Source organism: Tasmannia lanceolata, unplaced genomic scaffold, assembly GCF_043159265.1.
Source record: "Tasmannia lanceolata isolate RefF3 unplaced genomic scaffold, GAP_Taslan_0.1 ptg000054l, whole genome shotgun sequence".
NCBI classification, from domain to species: Eukaryota; Viridiplantae; Streptophyta; class Magnoliopsida; order Canellales; family Winteraceae; genus Tasmannia; species Tasmannia lanceolata.
In genome coordinates, this window is record NW_027518731.1 from 2,362,406 (window position 1) to 2,389,281 (window position 26,876).

Below are 26,876 nucleotides of genomic sequence, written 5' to 3' on the forward strand. Positions count from 1 at the left end.
TTAGAATCCCTTAATTTTTTCATGAAATTTCAGCCAAAAAAAAACTATCGTTTCAGGTATTACCGATTTCAGTTTCGGTCTCGAGCGAACCCCCAAATTTCGGATTTAGGTCGAAATTTAAAACTATGGTTGAGTATATTAATCACAAATATTTTTCTTGGAATATCAAATACTTCTGCGTTTTACGTCCTCCGAGCGACGACTGGACTAGCGACTTTTGTACTCCTCCGCACCACCATTCATTTACCCCCATCTCTATTTAATGCCTTAAAACCCTACATCTGCATTTTGCAATCCACAACCTCCCCCACCTTAAAACCCTAGATATTCTTGCCCCCCTCTCCATCTGGGTTTTGTGCTTTTCACTCGTTTGGCAAAAAATCTCTCCTTCTCTCGAGCTTCAACAATCAATGGCGAAGGAAGAAATAGTAGCGGGATCTACAAGCCCCGATTCTTCTGACCACAATAGGGAGTTCGGAGATCTCGAGCCGGAGGATCCGAAACCTAACCTGAAGGTTCCGAAAACTGAGCTGGAGGATACGAAACCTAACCTGCAGGATCCGAAAACTTACCTGCAGGATCCGAAAACTGAGCCGGAGGATCTGAGACCTGAGATCTCTAGCCCTTCGGCTGCTGAAACCCCTGCTGATTTGAACACGGAAACGAACACGGACGAGAATAATGCGAATTCAGATGAGATTCAGAATGCAATCCAGAAATCGGAGGAGATTACTGATGGCCTATCGAATGCCCCCGATTCAAAGCGACCCTATATTGATGAGGAAGAGAACGCCCCCGATTCAAAGCGACTGCGTTTGGAGGAAGAGACCGACAACTCTGGTATTCGATTACCCTCTCTCTCTCTCTCTCTCTCTCTCTCTCTCTCTTCGGAGCTTTCATTGTTTTTATGATTAGGTTCTTCCTATACTCCATTAGTAGACTCGTTTTCCTACCAGGTTGTTGGGATTTATTAAAACTCACATGGGTTCTTGTAATAACCTGCTACAGCCAATTTAACAAAGAAAAACATAGAAAAAGAGGGGGGTAGAGGTTAATTCGGATCAACTAGACGTAATTCGAGACTCCGGAAACATAAGAGAGAGAAAAAGGGGGGGGGGGTTATTTCGGGTCAACTAGACCTAATTCGAGACCCCGGAAACATAAGTTTCTGTTTTGGTTAAACTTCTATATACAACTCCATAAATAAAGACACAAAGTTGTGCCGCATCACCTACTTATCGCAAAAAATGATTTTCCATTTCTCTTTTTTTTAAATATAGTGTTAGACCGAAAATCGGTAACAGGTACGACAGTGACGTAAGAGCTAAGTTGGATGACCAGAGGAGCTGAGTCCTGAGGGACCGGAGTGAAGGAGAGCGAAGTGGCTGAGTCCTGCTATGAGGGCTGAGTCCTGCACAAGGCAAGCGAGGTCAGAAGACCAACCCGGGTTTTACTCCGGACAGGCCCTTCGACACTCAAGTCAGTATGAGCAGGAGTGCAGAGCTAGTCTTAAGAGTTTTGGGTGGAGAGGGTTTTTCGTATTACCCGTTGGTTTGAGCTTTGAACCCCTATTTATAGGGGAAAGAGGCTGGAGTTTTACACTCCATCAGTTGCCCCCCAGTTTTCCAAGTCATTGAGTGACTTGGGAAAGTGTGGTTGATCGCTTATCTGGATGGGCAGGTGTTGTGTGGAAGTGAATCTGGGAGTTCAGTCCGGAGATCCAGTCCACACTCCGGAAAGAAGATAAGTTTGGAGGTCCAGTCCGGAGTCCGGCTGGATTTGAATCTGGAGGTCCAGTCCGGAGTCCGGCTGGATTTGAATATGGAGGTCCAGTCCGGAGTCCGGCTGGAAACAAGTATGGAGGTCCAGTCCGGAGTCCGGCTGGATTTGAGTCCAGAGGTTCAGTCTAGAGTACGGAGATCCAGTTCGGATATCCAGTCCGGTTGTCATTTGGAGGTACGCGTCATATCCAGTCCGGAGATCTAGTCCGGTTGTCATTTGGAGGTACGCGTTATATCCAGTCCGGCTTGGGCCGGACTGGTTTTTGTCGTCTTGTAGAAACGCGTTATAGCCGGACTGGTTTTTGTCGTCTTGTGTCCAGTCCGGCTTGGGTCGGGCTGGTTTTTGTCGTCTTGTAGAAACGCGTTATATCCAGTCCGGCTTGGGCCGGACTGGTTTTTGTCGTTTTGTGTCCAGTCCGGCCAAGCCGGACTGGACTTTTTGTCGTCTTGTAGAAACGTGTTATATCCAGTCCAGCTTGGGCCGGACTGATTTTTGTCGCCGGACTGGTTTTTGTCGTCTTGTAGAAACGCGTTATATCCTGTCCGGAGTGCGGAAATCCAGTCCGGTTGTCCTTTGGAGGTACGCGTTCATACGAGCGTATCCGTACGCGCGTGCTCAATCACATCTTTGTCTGGGAGAACGTGTCCGTCATTAATAAGGGACACATGGCGTCATTTGAGTGCCCTCGAGATGCGTGCTTCGCATTTAATGTCCCACCGCCTTCGAAAAGTTATAAAAGGAGGCTTTTACCTCTCATTTTTCACTTTTCACCTTTTATCTTCTCCTCTTGCTCTGCGAGTTCGGCTTCGCAGTTCGTGGTTGGAGTTGCGCGTGGATCTAGGAGCTCTCTACTCACCGGTATTCTTCTCAGCCCCTCTTTTTTCTACATGTCTGATAGTAGTTGAAGTTCCGAGTCCGGTTCTGAGTCTTTCACCAGTAGTAGCTCAGAACTTAGGCCGCTTCAGAAGCCTGTAATGGCTAGTCCGGCCGCTAGAGTAGATATTATAGACAGCGACGACGGAGGGGACAAGGACGAAGTGATATTAGATCTGAACGCCACCCCACTTCCGACTGATAGTCTCCACCGAGTAGGGGGAGTGGGGGTAGTGACGTTGCTGAGGCGTCGACCACGTTCCTTCCTGGCCGGGCCGTGGAGGTTGTCGCTAGAGCACGGATGGAGGCCAACCCTAAGTACAACATGCGGGCTCTAGTTGAGGAGAATCACCTCACCGAGTCCATGCTGAGGGACATTAGAGATAAATATTGTGTGACCCCATCGTTCGAGCTGAGAGCGGCAATAGAGGGAGATAGGGCGTGTAACGAAAGCTCGGATATCTGCATTTATGAAGAGTCGTTGAGAGCAGGGCTTCGCTTTCCTTTGCACCCGTTCTTTGTCGCGGTGCTCCGATATTATGGACTGGCTCCTGCCCAGGTGGCTCCGAACTCATGGAGGTTACTGACTGGGTTTTTGTACCTTGTTCATGGCCAGCTAGAAAGGGGCGTGTTCGTGCCTTTATTCCGTGCTTGTGCACACCTGAAGAGGCACAAGGAAGGGGGCTGGATTTATATTAGCCAGCGCCCTGATTTGAAAATCATTACTGGTATCCCTTCGTCGATACACTCGTAGAAGAATAGGTTCTTCTATGTCAAGGACACGGAGTCCAGCGAAGCCTGGCCAGTTCCTCTAGTGTGGGATACTCCGAATACCACCGGACTGAGCCGCAAGCCGCTTCTTGAGGGCGACGATAAGAAAACGTTTGCCCTGATGCGGGAGGAGGTGGAGCGAACAGGTCTCATTCACTGTTCGGACTTTTCAGGAGAAGATATTCTGGTCGGACTTGGTATAAGTACCGCGACTCCGGCACGTATGTAGCTAGACTCTTAAAACTGCTGTTTTTTCTTTTATTTGCTTCTGACTGCTTGCTTACTTGCAGAAATGAAGAAACAATCAGCAGTCGAGAAGATAAGGCAAGGAGCCCAGCCAAGGGCGCAGGAAGGGGCTCAACAGGCAATCCGAGAGCGCCAAAAGAGAAAGGCGGCTGAGCTGGCGAGTCCGGCCCCGTCACGAGACACTGCGCCATCCCCGGCTCAGAAGGCAAAAACCACAGTGAGGCTAGTGAGCCCCTTTGCTCAGGGAGGTGGTTCTTCTAAATCTGGTGGTACATCCACTGGAACTGGAGCTGGAGCCCGTCCTCCCGTGAGGTTGAGTGACAATGTTTTTCGGCCCAATTGGGCCGTTCAGAAGGACGATACTGCCCTGGGCGAGAGCCGAGTAGCAGCTGAGATCGTGAGCAAGTGTCTCCTTCTGAAGGACAAGCAACAGGTCGTCCACAAGCCGCCGGCTACTGGCGAAGAGGCGGTGTTCTCTTCACTTTATCAGGTAATGAATTTGCTTACTTTCTGCCCGTCTTTTGCTTTCTTCCTATACTAATGCTTGTTTCTGTCTGTAGATTGGAATATACTACAACGATCTCAAGGAGAAGAGCAAGAAGTTCTCCGAAGCCATCACCAAATCTGAAGAGGTGAACGGGAAGCTGGCCACTGAGGTCAAGGAGCTCCAAACGAGCATCGGACGGGTGGAGGCTGAAAAGAAGCTGCTGGCGGAGGATTTGGCCTTCGAAAGGCAGAAGCTGGATGAGGCTGCCGAAGCCATGAACGCCCAGAGGGAGAGAGCCAAAGAGAGGCAAAAGATCGCGGTGAAGGAGGCTGCAGAGGAGAAAGAGGCCGAACTCTTCAATTTGTCCAGCGAGGCCTATAGTCTTGGGTACTATGATTGCCTTGAGCAACTCAAAGCCTGCAATCCAAACTTGGTGATGACAGATAGGACTCCTCCTGCTAGGCCGACAATTGTCGAGGAGGATTTGGAGGCCCCTGCTGATACTAATGCTGATGCCACTGTCGACACTGCCTCTGTCCCGGATATCTTTTAGTATTTTCTGTTTCTTTTTGTAATGGTCCTTGAGACCCCAGAATCTCCTTTTTTTTTTTGACAGCCTTTTAAGGCTAATTCTGTAATGGCCCTCGAGGCCCCCACATTTTGATCAATGAAATTATACTTGTCCATATCTGTGCTCCTCTGTCCTCCGCCTTTGATAAACTCTAGCTGATTGGCTTGCCCGGCTTGCCCCCTAGTTTTAATAACTTGGGATTGTAGACGATTGATGTTTAATAACCTGGGATTGTAGACGATTGATAGCACCCAAGTTTTATGAACTGGGTTTCCAGAGAGTACCCGAGTTTTATGAACTGGGTTTCCAAAGAGTACCCAGTTCATAACCAGAGAGTACCCAAGTTTTATGAACTGGGTTTTCAGGCGGCTTTGGTTTTTGCTGTCCGGCTTGTTCCTAACCAGGAGTGGGCTCCTGGTTTTTGTGGAGACGAGCCGCAGCGAACCAAGCGGCAAGTACCCTAGTTTTAATGAACTAGGGTTTCTCAGCAACGAGTACCCAGTTTTAGCGAACCGGGTTTCGAAAGAGTACCCAAGTTTTATGAACTGGGTTTCCGAAGAGTACCTAAGTTTTATGAACTGGGTTTCCAGAGAGTATCCAAGTATTATGAACTGGGTTTCCAAAGAGTACCCAAGTTTTATGAACTGGGTTTCCAGGCGGCTTTGATTTTTGCTGTCCGGCTTGTTCCTAACCAGGAGTGGGCTCCTGGTTTTTGTGGAGACGAGCCGCAGCGAACCAAGCGGCAAGCACCCTAGTTTTAATGAACTAGGGTTTCTCAGTAACGAGTACCCAGTTTTAGCGAACCGGGTTTCCAGGCGGCTTTGGTTTTTGCTGTCCGGCTTGTTCCTAACCAGGAGTGGGCTCCTGGTTTTTGTGGAGACGAGCCGCAGCGAACCAAGCGGCAAGTACCCTAGTTTTAATGAACTAGGCTTTCTCAGCAACGAGTACCCAGTTTTAGCGAACCGGGTTTCCAATTATAAGAGAAAAATTTGAATCTGCAAAAAGAATTATTTATTCATATTATCATAAACATAATTTACAAAGTCACCTCTCACACCGGACGATGTGCCTACTGATAATATTTCCTGAGGTTTTTGGAGTTCCATGCGTGGGGTAATAGACGCTCCTCCAGTGTCTCTAGCTTGTAGCTACCTGGGCGGATAACTTCTTTCACTCGATATGGTCCCTCCCAAGTCGGGGAGAGTTTCCTGACTTTCATTGGTTGGGAGACGGTTGTTCTCCTCAGAACTAAATCTCCTGTCCGGAATTCTCTGGGACGTATCTTGGAGTCATGATAGTTGGATACTCTCTGCTTGTAGGCGGCGACTCGAATTCAAGATTCTTCCCGGATCTCCTCTAGTAAGTCGAGATTGGCGCGGACCCCGTCACTGTTAAGCTGCTCGTTGAAGCTGGTGACCCTGGGAGACGGAGTGCCTATATCGACCGGTATCACAGCCTCTGTTCCAAAAGAGAGGTTGAATGGCGATTCACCAGTTGGCGTGCGAGGAGTAGTGCGCTATGCCCATAGGACGTGATAAAGCTCGTCTGCCCAGCGGCCAGCTTTTTCATCCAGTCTTTTCTTTATTCCCTGAAGCAGGATCCTATTAGTCACTTCTGTTTGCCCGTTGGTCTGGGGTGAGCTACTGAAGTGAACCTCTGTTCAATCTTTAGATCAGAGCAGAACTTTCGAAAGTTCCGGCAATCGAACTGTTTTCCGTTGTCCGTTATCAAGGCACAAGGAATCCCAAATCTGCAAACTACTGATTTCCAGAAGAAGTTCTGCACATTTTGCTCTGTGATCTGCGCTAGAGGTTCCGCCTCCACCCACTTAGTGAAATAGTCGATCGCTACTACCACGAACATGCGCTTTTCGGAGGCCGGTGGGAAGGGGCCTAGGATGTCCATCCCCCATACTGCGAAGGGGAGTGGACTAATAATTGGAGCCATCGCCACGGCGGGCTGGTGGATGGTGGGAGAGAATTTCTGACACCTCTCACACCTTTTAACCAGACTCAGCGCATCCTGCCTTATGGTGGGCCAATACAGACCTCTGAGCAGCACTTTTATTGCCAGGGCTTTGCCCCCCAGATGTTCTCCACAAATTCCTTCATGCGTCTCCTGGAGTGTATATGCGGCGTCGCCCGGCCTAAGGCACTTCAAGTATGGGAGAGTATAGGATCTCTTATACAAGATGTCACTGCTGAGAGAGAATCGGGCAGCTCTCTGTATCACCTTGCGGGCTTCCTTTTTAACCTCAGGAAGTTTACCATCGCGCAGATAACTGATGATCTCGTCCATCCAGCACGGCTCATTCTCTACCTGCATTGTTTCCGCGGCTTTACTTTCGATGCTGGATCTTTGCAGGAACTCCATGCGTATGCTCCCAAGGGTGGTATATCCGGAGGCAGCCAGTTTTGACAGCACATCTGCCTTGGCATTTTCTGTTCTGGGGACTCTGATGACCTCAAAACTTTCGAACTTGCTGGCGAGTTGGTGGACCTTGGCGAGGTACTTGATCATACGCTCGTCTCGAGCTTCGTAGACCCCCTGAATCTGGTTCGCAACTAGCTGAGAGTCACAGTATGCTTTTAAGTTCCGGGCGCCGGTTTGGATTGCGAGGCTCATTCCGGCGAGGAGAGCTTCATATTCTGCCTCGTTGTTGGATGCTCGGAATCCAAACCTCAGGGCGTAATCCGCAGTGAAGTCATCAGGCCCGGTGAGGACGAGGCCGGCTCCACAGCCACTCTTATTCGAAGACCCGTCGAATTGTACTTCCCAGATTAGTGAGCTGGTGGTGGAGTCCTGCTTGGCTGGCAGATGAACGATTTCTGTTTCAGCTCCCTCCGCTATGCATTCTTTAGGAGCTGCTTTTTCCGCAACTGGGAGCTGCACAGCTTCAGAATCGACGAACTGTTGGGGGATGGTGCACTCAGCCACGAAGTCGGCCAGTACTTGAGCCTTGATGGCTGGCCTAGGTGCGTACTGGATATCGAACTCGCTTAGCTCCACGGCCTATTTCACAAGTCGCCCGGAGATATCTGGTCGATGGAGTACTTGCCGGAGTGGCTAATCAGTCAAGACTTTTATGGTGTGGGCTTGAAAGTACGGCCTTAACTTCCTGGCCGCCATTACCAGCGCGTAAGCCAATTTCTCGACCCGCTGGTACCTTATTTCTGCGTCGTGAAGAACCTTGCTGACATAATAGATAGGTTTTTGCTGGCTGTGCTCTTCGCGGGCGAGGAAAGCTGCCAGAGCCGTGAAGCTAATGGAGAGATACAAAAACAGCTTCTCGCCCGGCTCCGGCTTTGTTAATAGTGGTGGGGAGGACATGTATTTCTTTAACTCCTCGAATGCGGTCTGGCATTCCTCCGTCCAGGGCGCAGTCTTGAGTCCTTTGACCGCGCTGAAGAAGGGCAGGCACCTCTCCGCTGACCTCGAGATGAAGCGCCCCAGTGCGGCTATCATTCCCGTGAGCCGCTGAACCTCTCTGATAGTTTTTGGAGCGGTGAGCTCCATCACGGCTTTAATCTTCTCCGGATTTGCTTCTATCCCGCGTTGGCTTACCATGAATCCTAAAAATTTCCCTGAACTGACACCAAAGGTGCACTTGGTGGGGTTAAGCTTCATGCTGTGCTTTTTCAGGACCTGGAATGTTTCTCTGAGATCAGACACATGATCCTGCGCACTCCGGCTCTTGACCAGCATATCGTCCACGTATACTTCCATGTTGCGGCCGATCTGGTTCTGGAAAAGTCGGTTCACTAACCTTTGGTAAGTAGCTCCGACGTTTTTGAGGTCGAAGGGCATAACACGGTAGCAATAAGCCCCTTGATCTGTGACGAAGGAGGTCTTTGGTATATCTGATTCGTACATCCTGATCTGGTTGTATTCGGAGAAGGCGTCCATGAAGCTCAACAATTCGTGACCCGCAGTGGCGTCGATAAGTTGATCAATCTTTGGGAGCGGATAGCTGTCCTTAGGGCAGGCCTTATTCAGGTTGGTGAAATCGACGCAGGTCCTCCATTTTCCATTTGTCTTTTTGACTAGGACTACGTTTGCCAACCAGTCCGGGTATCGAATCTCGCGAATGAAGTCAGCTTTCAGAAGCCTCTCCACTTCTTCTTTTATTGCCTGTCGCCTTTCAAAAGCGAAATGCCTCATCTTCTGCTTAACCGTACTACAGGTTGAATCAACACCAAGCCTGTGGGTACTGATCTTTGGATCAATGCCGGGCATATCAGCGGGAACCCATGCAAAGACATCTGCATTGTCCTGGAGAAACTCAGTGAGCTGGTGCTGAATGCTGCTGTTAAGAGAGGAACCGATCAGAGCGACTTTCTCACTATCTTCTGGGCATAGTGGGATGGAGATGAGGTCTTCAGCGGGTTGAGTCCCCCTAAGCTCTTCCCTTACATTGAGCAGTTCGATTGGCAGTGATTCCGCTGCATTTTTGCCTTTGAGTGCCATCGCATAGCACTCCCTGGATTAAGGTTGATCACCTCGAACTTCCCCCACGCCATTGGGCGTTATGAACTTCATCTTTTGGTGGTAGGCCGAAGCCACTGCACGAATCAGGTTCTGGCCAGGCCGTCCCAGGATAGCATTATAGACCGAAGTGGCCCATACTACCAGGAAGTTGACCATGGCGAACGCTTGGCAAGGTGGCTCTCCGACAAGGACTGGGAGCTCAATCTGCCCCTCTACTTTCACAACCTCTCCGTAGAAGCCAAACAGGTCTGAGCTTGCCGGCTTCAGGCGGTCGTCACCTATCATCATCTTCTGAAAGGCGTGATAGTATAAGATATCCGCCGAACTCCCATTGTCCACGAGGATTTTCTTTACTTCCCAGTTGGCGACGAGCATGGTTACCACCAGTGCATCGTCGTGAGGCAGTATGAGGTTGTCCAAATCTGCATCTGAGAAGGAGATCTCATTCTCTGTTCTTGTCTTCTTGCTGGTCGTGTGCACGGCGTTGATTCGTCGTGCATACGCTTTGCGGGCAGCGGAGGACGTGCCCCCAGCGGCAGGTCCACCCATGATTGTACCAATGACCCACCTTGGCTGAGATCGTGGTGCCTCTGGCTGCGTACTGGCCGGCTGAGAGGTTTTGTTCCGAGCAGGGGGCGGCTGTGATCTTCGAGGGCTGCGGCCTTGGGGGCTTTTTTCCCTGCGCTCTTGCTTGCGGCCGTCAGTTCGGATATACTTTTTCAAATAACCCCGGCCGATCAGCTGTTCAATTTCCTCTTTGAGCTGCCAACACTCATCTGTGTCGTGACCGTGGTCCTTATGGAACCGACAATATTTTGATGGATCTCTCCTGTTTCCTTTGGAGATCATTCTAGCAGGCCACTTCACGAATTCCTCTTCGCTGATCGCAGCCAATATACGTTTTATGGAGGTGTTGAGAGGTGTGAAGTTCTCTTCTCTTCTTTGCGGAAGTGGGGACTTCTCTCTTCTTGGAGGTTTATCCTCCCTGCGCTGCTTGGGGGGATTTTTCTCTTCAGAGGTTATCCTCCGATTTGAATTAAGAGCTGCTAGTGTTTCTTCCACCGTTATATACTCCTCTGCCCCGGCCATGAGGTCTGCCAGTGAGTGCGGATTTTGTCGAGCTACAGCCCGACGGAAATCATTAGACCTGGCACCCGCGAGGAGCGCATTCATAGCTGCTGAGGGATCTAGATTTGGCACCTGAAGTGCCTCCCTGTTGAAGCGGCGGACGAATACTTTCAGGGGCTCATTGTCGTCCTGCCGCAAGGCCATCAGGGATGCTGTTGTTTTCCTCGGCCTGCGGCTACTCATGAAGTGACGGACCAGATCCTCTCCGAAATCATCGAAGTTACTGATAGAGTTCGGTTTGATTCTGGAGTACCAGTCTCTTGCCGCACCAGTTAGCGTCGTTGGAAACGCTCTGCAAATGAAGCCGTCGGAGGCGCCGTGGAGGAGCATCATTGTTCTGAATGTCTCCAAATGGTCCACGGGGTCAGTAGTCCCGTCGTACTGCTGGACGGCAGGCATTTTAAACCCTCTGGGTGCTGGGGCACCCAAGATATCATCAGTGAACGGCGTTCTGCTTGAGAACGCCCTGGAGGCGGGCCGGCTCTGATCCTTCGCCAGTTCCTCTATTCGGTGGTCCATTTCCTCCATTCTCTGTAGGAGCGGATCCGTTCTATGTTCCAAGGACCTGATTCTTCTCACGGATTGGCTCGCCGCGGAGCCGGACTGACTCTCCGGACTCCTACGACGAGGCCGGGACTTCACTGGTGGTGCACGATCTTCATGAGCTCGGCGCCTTTGTGCGGAGCGGGACCGCGACCTTTGACGGCGGTGAGGCCCTGTTTGGGCATGCCTCGCTGTGGAGTGATGGACTTGTCTGGTGGAGTGGTGAGTTCGATCCTCACCATGGCACGATGACTCTCCCCTATGGATGTCTGGCCTTTCTTGGACAGATCGCGGAGCTTCTGGAGGAGGTTGCGGAGGTGTCTGAAGTAGTTGCTGGTACTGCCCAACGAGAGCTGTCATTTGTTGAAAAAGAGCTTGAACTTGCTCCGGAGTGGGCAGGGGATTCAGGTGTTCTGAGCGAGCAGGGCTCTGCTCGGCTGTAGCAGAAGCTGCTACTACCAGCGAGGCGATTCGCTCGCTCCGGGTCCTGTGGGGCAGCACTGTTTGGGTAGTCCATGCAGTAGGTATCCGCGCACTTGCGCCCTGCCATTTTTGTGAGATGTCTGAGAACGGCTTTTAGTTCTGGGTCCCACGGATGACGCCAATCTGTTAGACCGAAAATCGGTAACAGGTATGACAATGACGTAATAGCTGAGCTGGATGACCAGAGGAGCCGAGTCCTGAGGGATCGGAGTGAAGGAGAGCGAACTGGCTGAGTCCTGCTATGAGGGCTGAGTCCTGCACAAGGCAAGCGAGGTCAGAAGACCAACCCGGGTTTTACTCCGGACAGGCCCTTCGACACTCAAGTCAGTATGAGCAGGAGTGCAGAGCTAGTCTTAAGAGTTTTGGGTGGAGAGGGTTTTTCGTATTACCCGTTGGTTTGAGCTTTGAACCCCTATTTATAGGGGAAAACCTGGTGAGGTGTCCAGGACAGGTGTCCTGGACAGGTGGCGGCCTGTGAGAGGCTGGAGTTCACCTACTCCAGGACAGGTGGCGGCCTGTGAGAGGCTGGAGCTCACCTACTCTGAGACAGGTGGCGGCTTGTGAGAGGCTGGAGCTCACCTACTCTGGGACAGGTGGCGGCCTGTGAGAGGCTGGAGCTCACCTACTCCAGGACAGGTGGTGGCCTGTGAGAGGCTGGAGGTTTACATCCCATCATATAGTTTTTGTATGGCTAGGTACATAACAGAGAACATGACCTTGGGTAGGAGACAGTGGCGGAGCCAGGAATTAGGAATTGACACTTGGGGGTGGGGGTGGGGGCGGGTGGGGGCGCAGATTAATTTACACAATGCATGCATTGGTCATTGGGGGGGCTAGCTTACTAAATTTTTATAATAAATGGGGGGTGGTGGCATGGCCCCCCTCAAGCTTTATGTGTCTCCGCCCCTGGTAGGAGATAATGGAAGAAAATGACCCATGTAGATGAACCCAGCTAGTGTCAGGATTAGACTTAGTCAATTTGAGCTGGTTAGACTCGTTCACCTTCTTCGTGGAAATTTTCTAAAGTATTTGTTACTAGTTTAGAACAAAGGCTTAGTTGAGTTTTTGTATTGGTCAGGAATTTGCAGTACTTAGCAAGTAAAAACAAGGGTTTTGAGTTTTTTTTTCCCTTCTACCGAAACTTGAAAGCGAATGTACAATTGTGGAGTTCCTAATAAGACTTCTCAGATATCCAGAAATGGGTATCTTTGTGTTTCTCAGAGCCCCTAGTTTTGCGTTGGACGGATTGGTTTTTTATTAAACTTGCTGGTTTTGCTTGATGCAGTGTATCTGTGGTGTTTTTCTTCCCATATACTTATCACTAACTCTTTTTCCCTTTCTCTTTATGTATATGCTATCTATGTGCGCATGTATGCATGCATGTATTTTGTATTTATGTTTGCTGTCTCTGCAACAGAGAAATAAAAGATTGTCATGGAAATTTGGTGTACTTGGGAAATTTTTTGTTTATTGCTTCATTGTGATGTAATCTGAAGCATGGTTATAGCTTATGTGGTCTAAGCATGGATTTCCTTATAATGACTAAAATGGCTCACAAGGAAAATGATTAAAATGGCTGCTTATTATTAGTAGTAGGTGTCGTTATTTATGTTTATTACAATTGAAATTTCAGATAAGATGATAAATTGTATAACCTAGAAGTAGTTGGCAGTTGTTTGTTTGTATAATATTGTTGATATCTTGAAAAGAAAAATGAATTCATCTTTCAATTTTTCTGTTTAACTTTTAAAGCAACCAATGAGATTGTTTCTCATGTAGGTGCAGTTTCTCACGTACGTGCATCTTGTACGATCATTCCCATTGTTTAACATGGTGTTGTATAATATTGTTTTTCTTACTTTATAAAACCCATATATGCTGCATTGTTTTGCATCGTATGATACAATTGACTCAGAAATTGGTACATTAAAATAACGGAATTCGATTATTGTTTTTGGTGTTATTGTCTTACATTGCACTTCCCTTATTGACCATCTTAAAAGAATAAAAGCAGATAACTATCAAAGATACAGAAGATGTATTTATGATGAAATCATGCTCTTGTTTGATGTAGTTGTGTGTGGAATTTGGAGTTCAAATTTTCTGTTGTGCTAGCACTGAAATTCCTCTCTTTTCCCATCTTTAGACACACTCCTTCAAATGCAGAAGGCAGAGGCAACGCCTGTGGTGAATGAAGAACATCCTTCTATACTGAATAACCAGGAAGCAGAAAATGGCCAACCTCCTTCTGTAGAGAATATTCAGCAACTGCCCACAGTGATCCCTCAACAAGTTGTTCTCTCTCCACTGGAAGAGAATAAGCTTGAGGCACAGCCATTGTCCCGTAAAATTGAAGTTCCTAATACCAAGGTGCAGGCACTTGTACTCTTTTGAATTCTTGTTGTTTATCAAAAGAATTTCTATGGTTTATTTCCAGTGCACACCCTCTTGACACTTTATTATATACATACATCCATACATACATATATTATATGTGTGTGTGTGTGTGTGTGTGTGTGTGTGTGTGTGTGTGTGTGTGTGTGTATTGTGGGATGATGTTATGGATGTCTCAAAGGGAACTAAAATGAGATTGTTCCATGATTTTAACATGCGATAATGTTTTCTTCATTTGGTCGGAATTCCTACGGTTTTTGAGTTGAATTATTATTTTAGGAAAAATATTGAATCTCAACATGTATTGGGTATAATTCATTGTATGAACTGCACCTTCGAACTGGTTCTTGCATTTCTTTAATTGATTTTTTCCGAACAGTAGAAATCAATTTATTAATAGAAAGAAAAATTACAGAGATGACAAAAGGTGATCATGAAGGCACAACATAACAAAAGATCATGGCAACGAAATGTGACAAAGCACGATCTAACTATCGAGAATCAATGCCTAGCCCTTTTCTCTTCCTTAGAAAGACCATCTACCTTGTTGTTACCCTCCCCCAGATACTTGTTGGAATTTGATATCCATAGAGGAGCAATATCATAGATTCCCTCTATCCGATCAACGAGTGGCCAAGGGTACCTAGTTCCCTTAGACATCCACTTGATGATGGTCCACGACCCTCATTTAACAATAATAGGACAAGTAACAATAGATGAAGATAACCTCAAGCCATAAGGCATAGCTAACACCTCAGCTTCACTAGAATCTTTCTCCCCTTTGTCCATTGGAGATGTTAAGTATCTTAGCTTGTAATCACGCAGAGAAACTTGTAATTAATTAATTGCATTCTTGCCATCTTGGATATTTCATATAATGGTTCCACAAGGTGTTTGACACTTCTCTAATGGGTTTTCATGGAACACTTGGTACAGGTTGGTGTTCTCATAGGTAAAGCTGGTGATACAATCAGATTCTTGCAATACAATTCAGGTGCCAAAATTCAAATCACAAGGGATGTTGATGCAAGTCCCTATTCTACTACCAGACCTGTGGAATTAATAGGGAGTCTGGAAAATATCAATAAGGCTGAGCAGCTGATAAAGGATGTTATAGCAGAGGTTCAATGATGCTTGCTGCACTTAAACGTTTATTCTTAGGCCCTGTTCGTTTGAGATTATGGTAACCAATGGTGAGCCGCCAAACCTATTATTGGGCTCAAAATTAATGTAATTTGAGCCCAATAATAGGTTTGGACGCTCACTATCGGTTGTCATAATATCTATGATTTGTGGACACGGACACGGGTGTCGCGTGTCGACACAGACACGGAGTGTCGGACACGGCAAACACCCAAAGTTTAGAAACGGGGACACGGCTAAAATAGAAACTATATGTAATCATGATTTGTGGATATGGATTCGTGTGTCTAGTTTTGACATGGATGCGAGTTGTCTAAATGAGGTAAACACAATATTCAATAAAAAACAGAATGTCACACTTGACACGGTACAAAAGCATGTCCACACACCCACATTAAGTCTAACACTTTCAGCAATACAAATAAAAGTGTCCAAAGGAGTGTTGACACACGTGTCGTGTCGGACACGGCAGGACACGCGAGTCAGCAATAAATTCGAAGTGTTGGCCAAATCATAGCATAATATCAAATGAACAGGGCCTTAGTTAATTTCTTTTATGGAATACTTGGATTATCTATCGGGCTTTTCCTACAAGGTTTGCGTCTTTCTGCAGGCTGATGCTGGGGGTTCCCCTGCACTTGTAGCCAGGGGTTTTGGTACTGCACAATCTGGTTCTGAGCAACTCCAAATTCAAGTGCCAAATGAAAAGGTGAACTTTGTTACAAGATTATTGGCTGTCTACAGTTTGTTGTCATTTTTTGGGCCGTCTTGTGTTCATATTTACTCTTCTGCGCAGGTTGGGATGATCATAGGAAAAGGGGGCGAGACAATTAAGAACTTGCAGACCAAATCTGGAGCCCGCATTCAGGTAGTTGTATGCTGGAATAGATAAAACACAGGTCCAGATTTGAAGTTGTTACATGGACCTTTTTGTTTCATTGCATATCTCATCTAAATACTTAAGTGATCTCTTCTCCATCATTTAGTTGATACCACAACATCTTCCCGAGGGCGATTTATCCAAGGAAAGAACTGTAAGAGTTACCGGCAACAAGAAACAAATTGAGGCAGCTACAGAAATGATCAAGGAAGTTATGAATCAGGTCTGTTCTTAAGCTGATATGCTTGTGTTTTGCTGATGAATAGATATATTTTCAAAAAATAGTGTATTTAGTAGCGTATATCTATTTCATTGTCTTGGACATTGCTTGTGTAACTTTAGCAGGTTCTTAGTATTTCCATTAGATGAAGCTATTTTATTTATTTGTGTTTGCTCTGCCATGCTGTTACTTGTGTAATTGTGATATCTAAAGGGTTGCGCAATTCAGCTTTGACTAGCATATTTACACAGTGAGTTATGCTATCTAAAATCTTGAGGAGTTTCAGAATGATGAAGGACAGTTTTGTGGCTGATGTTTATAAATTCCATGGGTCAAATAATCATATATATGTATATATGTATATATACTTTTTCTCATTAATAGATTTGGGTTGAATCGTGGAACTTCATTCTTTTGAGGAAAACCTGATACTTTTCTGCTTTCTGCCTGGTTCATTCTGCTTGTACCAGTGAATGCCAAGAAAACATAGCGTTATATTATATGTGATGTTAATGATGCATTTGTTGCCACTAAAATTGGCGTTTTGAATTGGGACAAGGTATTGTGTGTTTGACTATCAGGTTTTGGTTATGTAAGTGGACTTGTGATATGCTTGGATTCTAACTGTTTACAGTTTGGGGATTATGCTGGCAAAGCAACTGTAATATGGGATTTGCATGTACAAGGGTGTGACGTGTTTTTTAGTTGTGCAAGTGGTGTTCTGATGGGGTCCATACTCTACTAGAATCAAGAAGAACTTAAACTGGAACATGGGCCCATCAAGAGGGTTAAAAGAGTATTTTATTTAGTTTTAAAGTGTTATTTATGCTCTTTTAAGTTATAGGGGTTCTATAGTCTTTTACTACAATTTTTTAAGCCACTTAAGCTAATACCTCTCAAATGTGGGGTCCATCATCTATGAAGAAAATTTTAAGTGGGAGAAAGTCCTTGTTATGTTTTAGTCAATCGAAGAGTCCAAGTTTTAAGTGAATAAGAAGCCCTAGTTAGTCTTAGCTCAAGGGTCTATATCTGTAAGGCCTTTGGCCCTTTTTGATAAAATTTGAATTATGAATAAAGCCCCCTTGCTCTGTGCAAGACTTGGATTAGTGATTCTCGACCCGATCTTGGTGGGATGCCTCAATCAACTTAAGTTGCAATGCCTTGGGTTGCCTTTGTGTGGTGCTCTGATAGCTTCTACCCTACATAAGTTTTCTTTCCCTTGATTTTGTTCTCTTTTCTACATTTGCTTTCTTTAGTTCTTAATTTCTGCAATCAGTCCTAATAATTCAATCATAGCCATTGATCCAACAATTTGATTTGCTTCAAATTCTAGTCTTCATTCATTCCAACAATGTCCACACATCTTCAAGTTTCAGGAAAGATACGACGGTGGGATTTGAAATAGAGATAAGATCTAAAATGTCGATCTTTGATTTTTACAGGTCTAAGAATTTTGCCCAGATCAATGATCAAAAGGTCAAATATTGACGAAACTGTAGGATTTTCATAGCCTTGTCTTGCACGAGCACATATCTAAATTTCAGACTCATCCAACTGTCAGATTCGAAATTGTGAGAATATCAGATCTGTAATTTCTTGTATTCTGTGGATTTCTTATTTTTGCATAGATGAAGATCGGAGTTTGGACAACTCCATCCTCAGCCTATTCTAGCATGTCTTAAATTTGAGAATATCCAACGGTCGGATATTTACCCATCCTTTGTGTTAGTGGCTAATTTTAGCATTCTTTTTTATCTCAAAATTTCCTAAAGTCTTTGATTTTTCCTACCGAGTCGTTTTCTTGAATTCCATCGAGATCATCCCCAGAAGTCCATTCTTCTCTTTTCCTATTCTGTTTCATCCGTTCCATACATTTGTCCTGCTTCAATTTGGTGTCAGAGCTACACCATTTAGTTTCCTTCCCTTTTGGTTCTGGTTCCTGCGTTAATTTGGTATCAGAGTTTAGGTTTTTACTATGGCAACTTGAAGGGGAAAGATTTAGTAAGGGGAATTCATTGATGATGATAAGAGACGGGATGATGCGGTTGATTCGTTCGCTTTCGTAGTGACACGCATACTAATTGCATTGAAGGAGGAAGCTAGAGAGGATTGGCTTCACACTCATATTTTCCACTCTCTCTAGTCAAGATTGGAGATAAATTTTGCAAGTTTATCATTGATGGAGTCAGCAATATGAATGTGGTAACACAAGCTACTGTTGATTGATTGCAAGTGGAGTTGTGAAGGGGACCATCCTCTACTAGAGCCAAGAACTTAATTAGGAAGATGGGGCCCATCAAGAGGGTTAAAAGAGTCTTTTATTTTGTTTTAAAGTGTTAAGTCCTTTTAAGTTACAGGGGTACTATAGTCAATTATTCTAAAATTGTTGAAGTGATAATACCTTCTAAATTTGGGGTGGGGTCCATCATCTGTTGCAAAAATTTTCCGAGCGCAGCGAGCTGGCCTTCCCCACTCCCTCCATCCAAGCAGGGTCGGAATGGTAAGTAGAGACAAAACCCGGCCTGGCCCCTACCAACCCCCAACCCGGTCCAGGTGGGTGGGCTTAAATGAGAATAACCCCGAAAAGATATCTTAACTAAGTGCCCGTTCTCCATTAATGAACTTATGAACCTTAGATTGGGGGAGCGGAAGTAAGTATGAGAAAGTTCTTGTTATGTTTTAGTCAATTGAAGGGTCCAAGCTTTAGTGAATACGAGCCCTAGTTAATCTTAGCTCAAGGGTCTATATGTAAGGCCTTTGGCCCCTCTTTTTTAATCCTCCAACCAATCTTCGTGCAGCGCCTCGATCAACCTAAGTCTATGTTGCGATGCCCTGACAGCTTCTATTCTACTTAAGTTCCCCCTTCCCTTGATTTTGTTCCCTTTTCTGCATTTGTTTTCTTTAGTTCTTAATTTATGCAATCATTCCTAACTGTGCAATGATAGCCATTGATTCAACGACTAGATTTGCTTCAGATTCTAGTCTTCATCCTCTCCAACACTGTCCACACATGTTCAAGTTACGGCAGCGGGATTTGAAATAGAGATCATATCTAGATCATCAATATTTGATTTTTACAGAACTATGAATTTTTACCATATCAATGTTCAAAAGGTCAGATATTGGGATTTTCTTAGTCTTGTCTTGTACCAACATATATCTAAATTTCAGGCTGATCCACGGTCATATTTGAAATCGTGTGAAGGTCAGATCCGCAATTTCTTGGATTGTGTAGTTTTTTTATTTTCGTCCGGAAGGGAGTGCGAGAAGCGATGTGGGAAGCGAAAGCGGGAAAGGAGGGGTTTAGAAAAGAGAAACTACGGAAAGCGAACAACTCTAAAGAAAATAAAGAGAATGTCTTGGAAGCATCACTGAAAGTCAACATGAAGCATGTAATAAGCCTCCATGGAAGCAAACAAGAAGTACATAAAAAGAGTAGGATTGTTGTAGGTTAGGAGGAAGGGTTAATATAGGTAAGGATTACACGGAGAAAAGAATACTTCGTTACTAATTAGAATTACAAGTTTTAGGAATTTATAGTTTCACATATTTTATTCATGTATATTTAATAGGGAAAAGTGTTTGTGAGCTAGAAGCTCACATATGCTTATATGAGCTAGAGATCACAAACATATGGGGCCCACATTGTATGGATGATCCAAAGCATTCAGTCGAGAGGCCCTCATATAGATAGGGTGTGCCCAAAAAATTAGCTTCATAGGATCATCCTAACCCTTCCCTTTGTGGAGGTTAAAATGGATGGGTGTAAACCTCCATAAATCTCCCATTTTTAACCTCCGCAAATGGAAGGGTTAGGATGATCCTATGAAGCTGATTTTTTGGGCACCACCCTATCTATATGAGGGCATATCAACTGAATGCTTTGGATCATCCAAACAATGTGGCCCCCCTATGTTTGTGAGCTCTAGCTTATATAAGCTTATATGAGCTCTAGCTCATAAAAACTTTTCCCTATTTAATATTAAATTTTTGGAAAAAAAAATCCCATCTTTAATGCACTCTTTTTTGTAAATACTCCTTCCAAGGTTTTAAATTTCGGTTTCAGTTGTCACGGAGACAGAAATCTTTCGGTTTCGGTGGAAATCTTGTAAAATTACGGAAACGTATGTAAATGATAAAATTTTAAGATGAAACTTTGGGAAATGCTAGAATAAGCATAAATATATAGTTAAAAAATCAACACATAAGCAAGAAAGCCATCCATAATGGCTTAATCACATGCGTTGTCATACATGTCTGGATTCTGAATAGTAAAGTCAATAAAGAAATACAATATAATGAAGTATAAGAAAGCAAAAGGACCAGTCTTCCCTCTCAGGACGCCAACTCTAAGTCAATACCACATTAAGAGTTATAAGGTATTATTGGTCTCATGCAGATCAAACATCACATGCATAAGATACAATTACTTTGCTGTGCGGTTTAATGATATTGCCTACCAAATTTCATTTTCTACATTAATGAAATGAAATGCAAACCATAGCATCTTGACATTTGTTTTTGCCGTTCCGACCATTTCAATCGAATTTCGGGAATTTCAGGAGAAGTTTCGGGGAACAATATGATTTTCTTCCTCGACTTTTCATGGTGTCTGTCTCTATATGTATAGTCCCTTGTATTATTTGACCATCTCGGTCCTTTTAATGAATTTTTTTTACCTCTCCAAAAAAAAAAAAAAAAAAGTAAAGGTGCAAACCTTTGGTCTACCACCACTATCAAAGCTAAAAAAAATACATCAAAAGCGAATACTTCTACAAGAATGAACGACTGTTGTAAGCGTCTTTTTTGTTTGTTTTGAAAAGACTGTTGTAAGCGTCTTGTTTGATTGAAGTGTCTTGTTAGGTGGAAAGGACAACCATTCTTTACTTGTATCATCATATGTATATCCACTGCCAAAGAATTCAGTGTGTCAACCTGTTTTTTTTCTTCTTCTTTTGAATGGTACTCAGTGTGTCAACCTTGATCCTTATACTTGACGCAGTCTAGTATTTTTTTAAAGCAGGGGAGAATGATGGGGACCGTCCTTCACTAGAATCAAGAAGAACTTAATTAGGAAAAATTAGATGGGACCGCTCAAGAGGGTTAAAAGAGTCTTATTTAGTTTTAGATTGTTATTTAATTCCTTTTAAATATTAGTAAGGGTATAGCCTTTTTGTTATAGTCATTTAGGTCACTTAAGCAAATACCTCAAAAAGCGGGTTCCATCGTATATTAGAGAAATTTTAACTAGGAGAGTCTTTGTTATGTTTCGGTCCAAGTTTTAAGTGAATAAGAGTCCTATTTCTAGGATCTATATATCTGAAGACTTTGGCCCAGTTTTTTTATAGAGCTTAAATGATGTATAAAAACCATTTTGCTTTGTGCAAGCCTTGAATGAGTGATTCTCCAACCGATCTTGGTGCAAGCCCTCGATCAACCTAAGACGTGATACCCTAGGATACCCCAGTGTGATGCACTTGTAGCTTATACCCTATGTAAGTTCCTCCTTTCCTTCATTTTGTTCTCTTTTCTACATTTTTTTTTCTTTAGCAAAGGAATTGCCGCTTATTTCTTCAAACGTATTTAGAGTAATGTGGGGAAATCTCTGCTCTTGTTAATCTTTTTCCAATACATTTTTTGTTATTAGGAAAAGTGGGTTCCTTGCTTTTGCATCTAATGTTAATCCATTGTTTTCTCCTAATAATGAGATGGAACCAGTTATGTTTTTAGTAGATTCAAGGTTTGACTGGAATTCCCACAAATTGGCAACTGGCCTTGAGATGTTAACTACTATGGCAGTTGTATGAAAACGTGATATCTTTGAGGCAGATATTAGTAATACAACCTTGATTGATGATCTTGCATCTCGAAACAAGGGTGATCTCTTTGGTGCAAGGACTGCTGGGTATAATTTTGAGTGGTTAGATATGTTACTTAATAATTCACCAGCATAATATTGAAACAAAAGCTTCATCTTCTCCAAAGCCAAGCCCATTTCCGCATAAAACTATGTCCTGATAGATGAAATAATGCCCATATTTGGTGGTTTACTTTTTTTTTAAAGTTCTAACAAATGTTTTACATTTGTTGAAGATAATTTCAGTGACTACCATGATTTTAACTGGTGCGGATGTGTTAATAATAACAAGGAACCTATGTAACCATTTAGCAGTCTTGGCTAGGAAGGCATTTGGCTGGTCTCATTAATATTTTTCTTTGAAAAATGTATGATTAGTTCCCGATGTTCCAATTTGTCAAAGTAATATGCTAGTATTGTACACGTGGACTATATCATGGCTACCTTCCAGAAAATATATTGCATGACTACATCTACCTCTATATACATATGGATTGTATCATGTCTAACCGTCCATAAATGTGTTGCAAGACTGCACCACTTTTTTTTTTTTTTTTTAAATGATGAGATAACGGGATCTCCACGTTATTTCCGGTAAAAGCATTCTTCACATGAATAACAATATTGCTCAATTCCATCATATATGAAGAAATGGGAGCTTTTGTTGCCTGAATGACACTTGACAAGGGCTTCCCAGATAAATGCACGATCCATGTAAAACTCACTTGAATGCAGTTAGGAAGATCTAAGATGCCAGTTACCATGGTTTATTTATGTTGAAGGTGCCGATTTGGGATTGGTTGGCTTTTCATAATGCAGATTTGCCTATACCTTTCACATGGGAGTCAACATTGGTTTCTTGGTGTAGCAATAAACAGCCATTCTTCACTCGAGAGGGAATCAGGCTTTAAACATTGCAAGTTGCAATTGCAGAATATTTATGGTTGGTAAGATTGCTTTTAGAATTAACAAGCAAAATTCATAATTTAGCAAGACTCTATCATGATAACCTTAGTGCTATTTAGTGGCCCCAATGTTCCATTCATGAGCCATGCAGTTCAAAACTAAAGTGTCTACCTGGTAAAGTCATATATGGGATTGGTTTCTTACCCAAATAATTACCTATTGCTGTGTTGAAACATTTCAATATCTTTTATATGACCTAGAATTGACACTTAGGTTGTGCAGTGTTCAAATAGTTGGTGTCCTTCCTGAGACTAATGCATCTTATCTTGCTCTTATTGCATGTGCTATCTTTACAATGCTTGTAAAATTCATCCCTATCTCACCTTCAGTTAGTTTTTGTTTTTCTTAATTGTACGATAATCATGTTTTGCTCAGTTATGTTTACTTAATTATATGATAATCGCCTCCAGTTAGTTTTTTTTTACTTAATTATACGATAATCATGTTTTGTTCGCTGTTCAAAACTTCAAATGCATCTAGAGGAACCCGCATGTTGCACAAACCCTTCTCAGTTATGTCATAATGGCGCTATTTTAATGTCTTTTCTCATGATGAACAGTGTGTAGAGTTTCATGTAGTTGTTTCAGTGTGCCTGTGCCCTCCTGTTTTTAGTGTATAACAAACAATCCTTAATCAGAGCATATAGCAAAGGGTTGTCCCACATAGAATATCCGTAGTAATATGACCTAAGGTCATATTGGTAGCTCCCAATCTTTGCCTCAAATGAAAGCTTATGTATAGCTCTAAGGCCTTGATAATGTGCCTTTGCATTGTTGCACGTAGAACTAATGGTCACTGGGCTAAAGCAGCAGAGACGTGTTCCGCATCGAATGTGAAGGGGTAATAAGACTCGCAACCCATTCCCCCTCTGGTGGCAACATGTGGGTTCACACTGAAAGTTCTTTTGAAGGTACCTGACTCAGTTCAACCATATATTTCACAACATTTACTGAATTTGATCTTAGGATTTCTTGAGTATGCATCTTATACCAAATATTGAATTACCTTACATGATATGATATTGATAACATCATCCATTTTGAAATACATATCCATCAGTCCTTCGTGCATATAGTAAGGCTCGAGTTTTGGAAATTCTCTCGCAAATCTAGACCTATGTCTGAACAAATGCAAATTCCCCACGTCCCTCAGCAATAATTTCAGTTTCTTCAGTAACTGCACGAAAGAATTCCTCCAACATAACCATCTCAATACCTTTTTTATCCTTCAATGTTGACATGTCTGTTTTCTTTGCTTAGCTCATTCTTAGTTTTGATCTCCTTACTGCATGGGGATGGTACCATCACTTGCTCTGGTCCCATGTCATAAGCTCATCGTAACTTCATCAGATATATGGCCATTAAGTTCTCCAGTGTGGTCTTTTGATCTCCCTTGCCCTCTTACGAAAGGATGCATCTCTTTTTACTCGGTTGAATACCACATGAAACTCAAAAATGTTTTTCTGGAGTACCAAGTCAAAGAATATAATGTGAATATGCTTCTTTTTTTTTCAAATTTCCTATACAATGCGGGGGTGTAATGAGAATATTCTGATGGTGATGGATGTAGCTGATCTTATTTCTTTGATGCACCTTTTCTTACCTTAGCAACATTTTACTGTACATTTTCTGCTTTTGAAATTATTTTTATGGTTCAGGGCTCTAGTTTCTGATATGTTATGATGTTATCTTTATAAGATGTTTTGATGTTACTATAGTGAGCTCTGCTTTAGCCTTCTTGGACAGAACAAAATTGCTTCATGCTTAATTTTATGTTCATTTGTTGTAACATTTAGTTCAAAGAATATGATGTGAATATGCTTATGTTTTTCCTTTTCTTCAATTTTCCTATACAATGCGAGGTGTAATGAGAATATTCTGAATGTAATGGATGTAGCTTTCTTATTCATTTGATCGACCATTTTTTTGCTTAGCGACATATTTGTTTCACATTTTCTGCTATTGAAATTATTGTTGAGTTGTGGTTCTGGCTGTAGTTTCTGGTATGCTATGATGTTATCTTTATTATTAATTAAAACATGTTGTGATATTACTATAGTGAGCTCTGATTTAGCGTCTTTGGACAGAACAAAATTGCTTCATCCTGTCTTGGTCTGCTTAATTTTAGGTTCATTTGTTGTGACATTTATTTCTAATTAGTTATTATTTCTTTCACTTCTCTGATGGCTATCGTAATACTATTCTAGATATAGAATTTGATTTGCATTGACTAGCTCTCAGTGTTCAGAGTTGTGATTTCCAAAATTACACTGCTTATGTTCAATCATCTTTTAAGATCTGCACTGATATCTTATTTTTTTTTAAATATCTTGATCAGATTCCTATGAGGCCTTCGCATCTATCTGGGGGTTATACCCAGCAAGCCTATCGTCCGCGTGGGCCACCTGGTCAACCTCAGTGGGGACCCCGTGCCCCACCTCCGGCCCAACCAACCAGTTATGATTATCAGCAAAGAGGTACGTATCCATCTCAGCCTACACATTATCAACCTCAGCCCTACAGTGGGTATCCACAACAACAGGCTCCCAGAAGCAATTTCAACCCAGGCTGGGATCAAAGGCCTTCAGCCCCAATTCAGACACCTCCCCAAACTGGTGGGTATGATTACTATGGACAAGGAACCCATGTGCAGACACCTCCCCAAACTACCCCTGCTCCTGCTCCTGCCCTGGCCCCCGCCCCTACCCAAGCGAACTATTACGGACAACCACAAGTTTCAGAATATGGGCAGCCTGCTACTTATCCACAATCAGTCCCCCCTCAACATACATATGGACATGGTTATGAGGACCCAAAATACGAAAACCAAGCCCCAGCTCAGCATTCCTATGGAGGACAAATTGGAAATCCTCAACCAGGGGTTTACCCGCAACAAGGCAGCACTCCCTCAGGCTATACTCAGCAACCATACGGGAAACCAACTTACGATATGCCTTCACAAGGTCCACCACCACAATCTTATGGCCCACCTCGAACTAGTCAACAACCAGGGGACATTCCATATCAGGGGCCCATCTCATCAGCCCCCTCGTATGGATCAAGTGGGCCACCACCTCAGCAGTCGTACCCGTATCCATCAACTGCGCAATCCCAACAGCCGTATCCATATGGGTCTGCACCCTCGACTAACCAAGGGTACACTCAACCACCATCCCAACCAGTTTATTCCCAGCAGGGTGTACAGTCAAGTGGTTATGCACAGTATCCAACTTCCCAACCAGGTTATGGTGAGCAACAAGGTCCAACCAATCCAAGCTATGGGTACCAAGGGTCTGGTGAAATGGGTTATAACAGCGTACCTACTTCGGGCTATGGGGCACCAGCTAGTGGCCAGGTGGGTTACATGCAGCCCACGTCAAACCAGTCAGGCTACGAGCAGCCTATGCCTCAATCAGGTTATGGTAGTAATCCTGGAACCGCACCTGTTGGTTATGTTAAGAGCTTATCGCCACAACCGGGGTATGGCCATTACGAATCTGGTGGTCAGATGTATGGTCACCACTAATGTCTTCTGGGTATGTTCTCTGTAAGGGGCGATATGTGTAAGTGCTCTTTCGGTAACTATTATGTAGGTAGCAGTAGTAGTTTCTTATCAGGTGTATTTTTTACTTCGGTCGTGGAGCTTCCAGTCCTTTTTTACTATTAGAAGTTTAGAACCATTATGTTTCTCTTTTGATGGACAGCTTTAACCAGGCTGCTCTATGTTTATCATCGTCTTCAGGTTGTGCGGAATTTGTCCATGCTTTTTCTTTTAATATGCTATGATGCATTATTCCTTTCTCAGTTCCTTTTACAGGTTTCACTCAATGTTACATTCTGCCCAGAAGGGCAGTATGTTAATAACAGTGGCTTACTAATAATAATGTTAGGGGCCTCTTTAGATACTTCAAATTCATTTTGCTTAAATGCAAATCTTTTTGAAGATAATTATTATCAATTATTTGCGACTAGGGTTTTGCTGGGATCATCGCAGGAGGCATTTTGCAGCCATCTCAGATGAATGAGAGAAAATCTGAGCCATTGT

The 26,876-nt window shown here is 43.8% G+C and overlaps 1 protein-coding gene across 2 annotated transcripts; it reads left to right on the forward strand.

Annotated features, from left to right (window-relative positions):
- Positions 1 to 218: 218 nt before the first annotated feature.
- LOC143864799 (uncharacterized) lies at positions 219 to 26,592 on the forward strand. 2 transcript variants are annotated; one of them, XM_077375631.1, is made up of 7 exons: positions 219 to 840; positions 13,519 to 13,742; positions 14,703 to 14,888; positions 15,523 to 15,618; positions 15,706 to 15,780; positions 15,896 to 16,012; positions 25,170 to 26,592. In XM_077375631.1, the coding sequence occupies exons 1-7, from the start codon at positions 411 to 413 to the stop codon at positions 26,355 to 26,357; spliced, it is 2,316 nt and encodes a 771-aa protein (XP_077231746.1). In that variant the 5' UTR covers positions 219 to 410; the 3' UTR covers positions 26,358 to 26,592. The 2 variants fall into 2 exon arrangements, with proteins under 2 accessions (XP_077231746.1, XP_077231747.1); XM_077375632.1 differs by having other exon boundaries at positions 221 to 840; positions 15,706 to 15,777.
- The last annotated feature ends 284 nt before the right edge of the window (positions 26,593 to 26,876 follow it).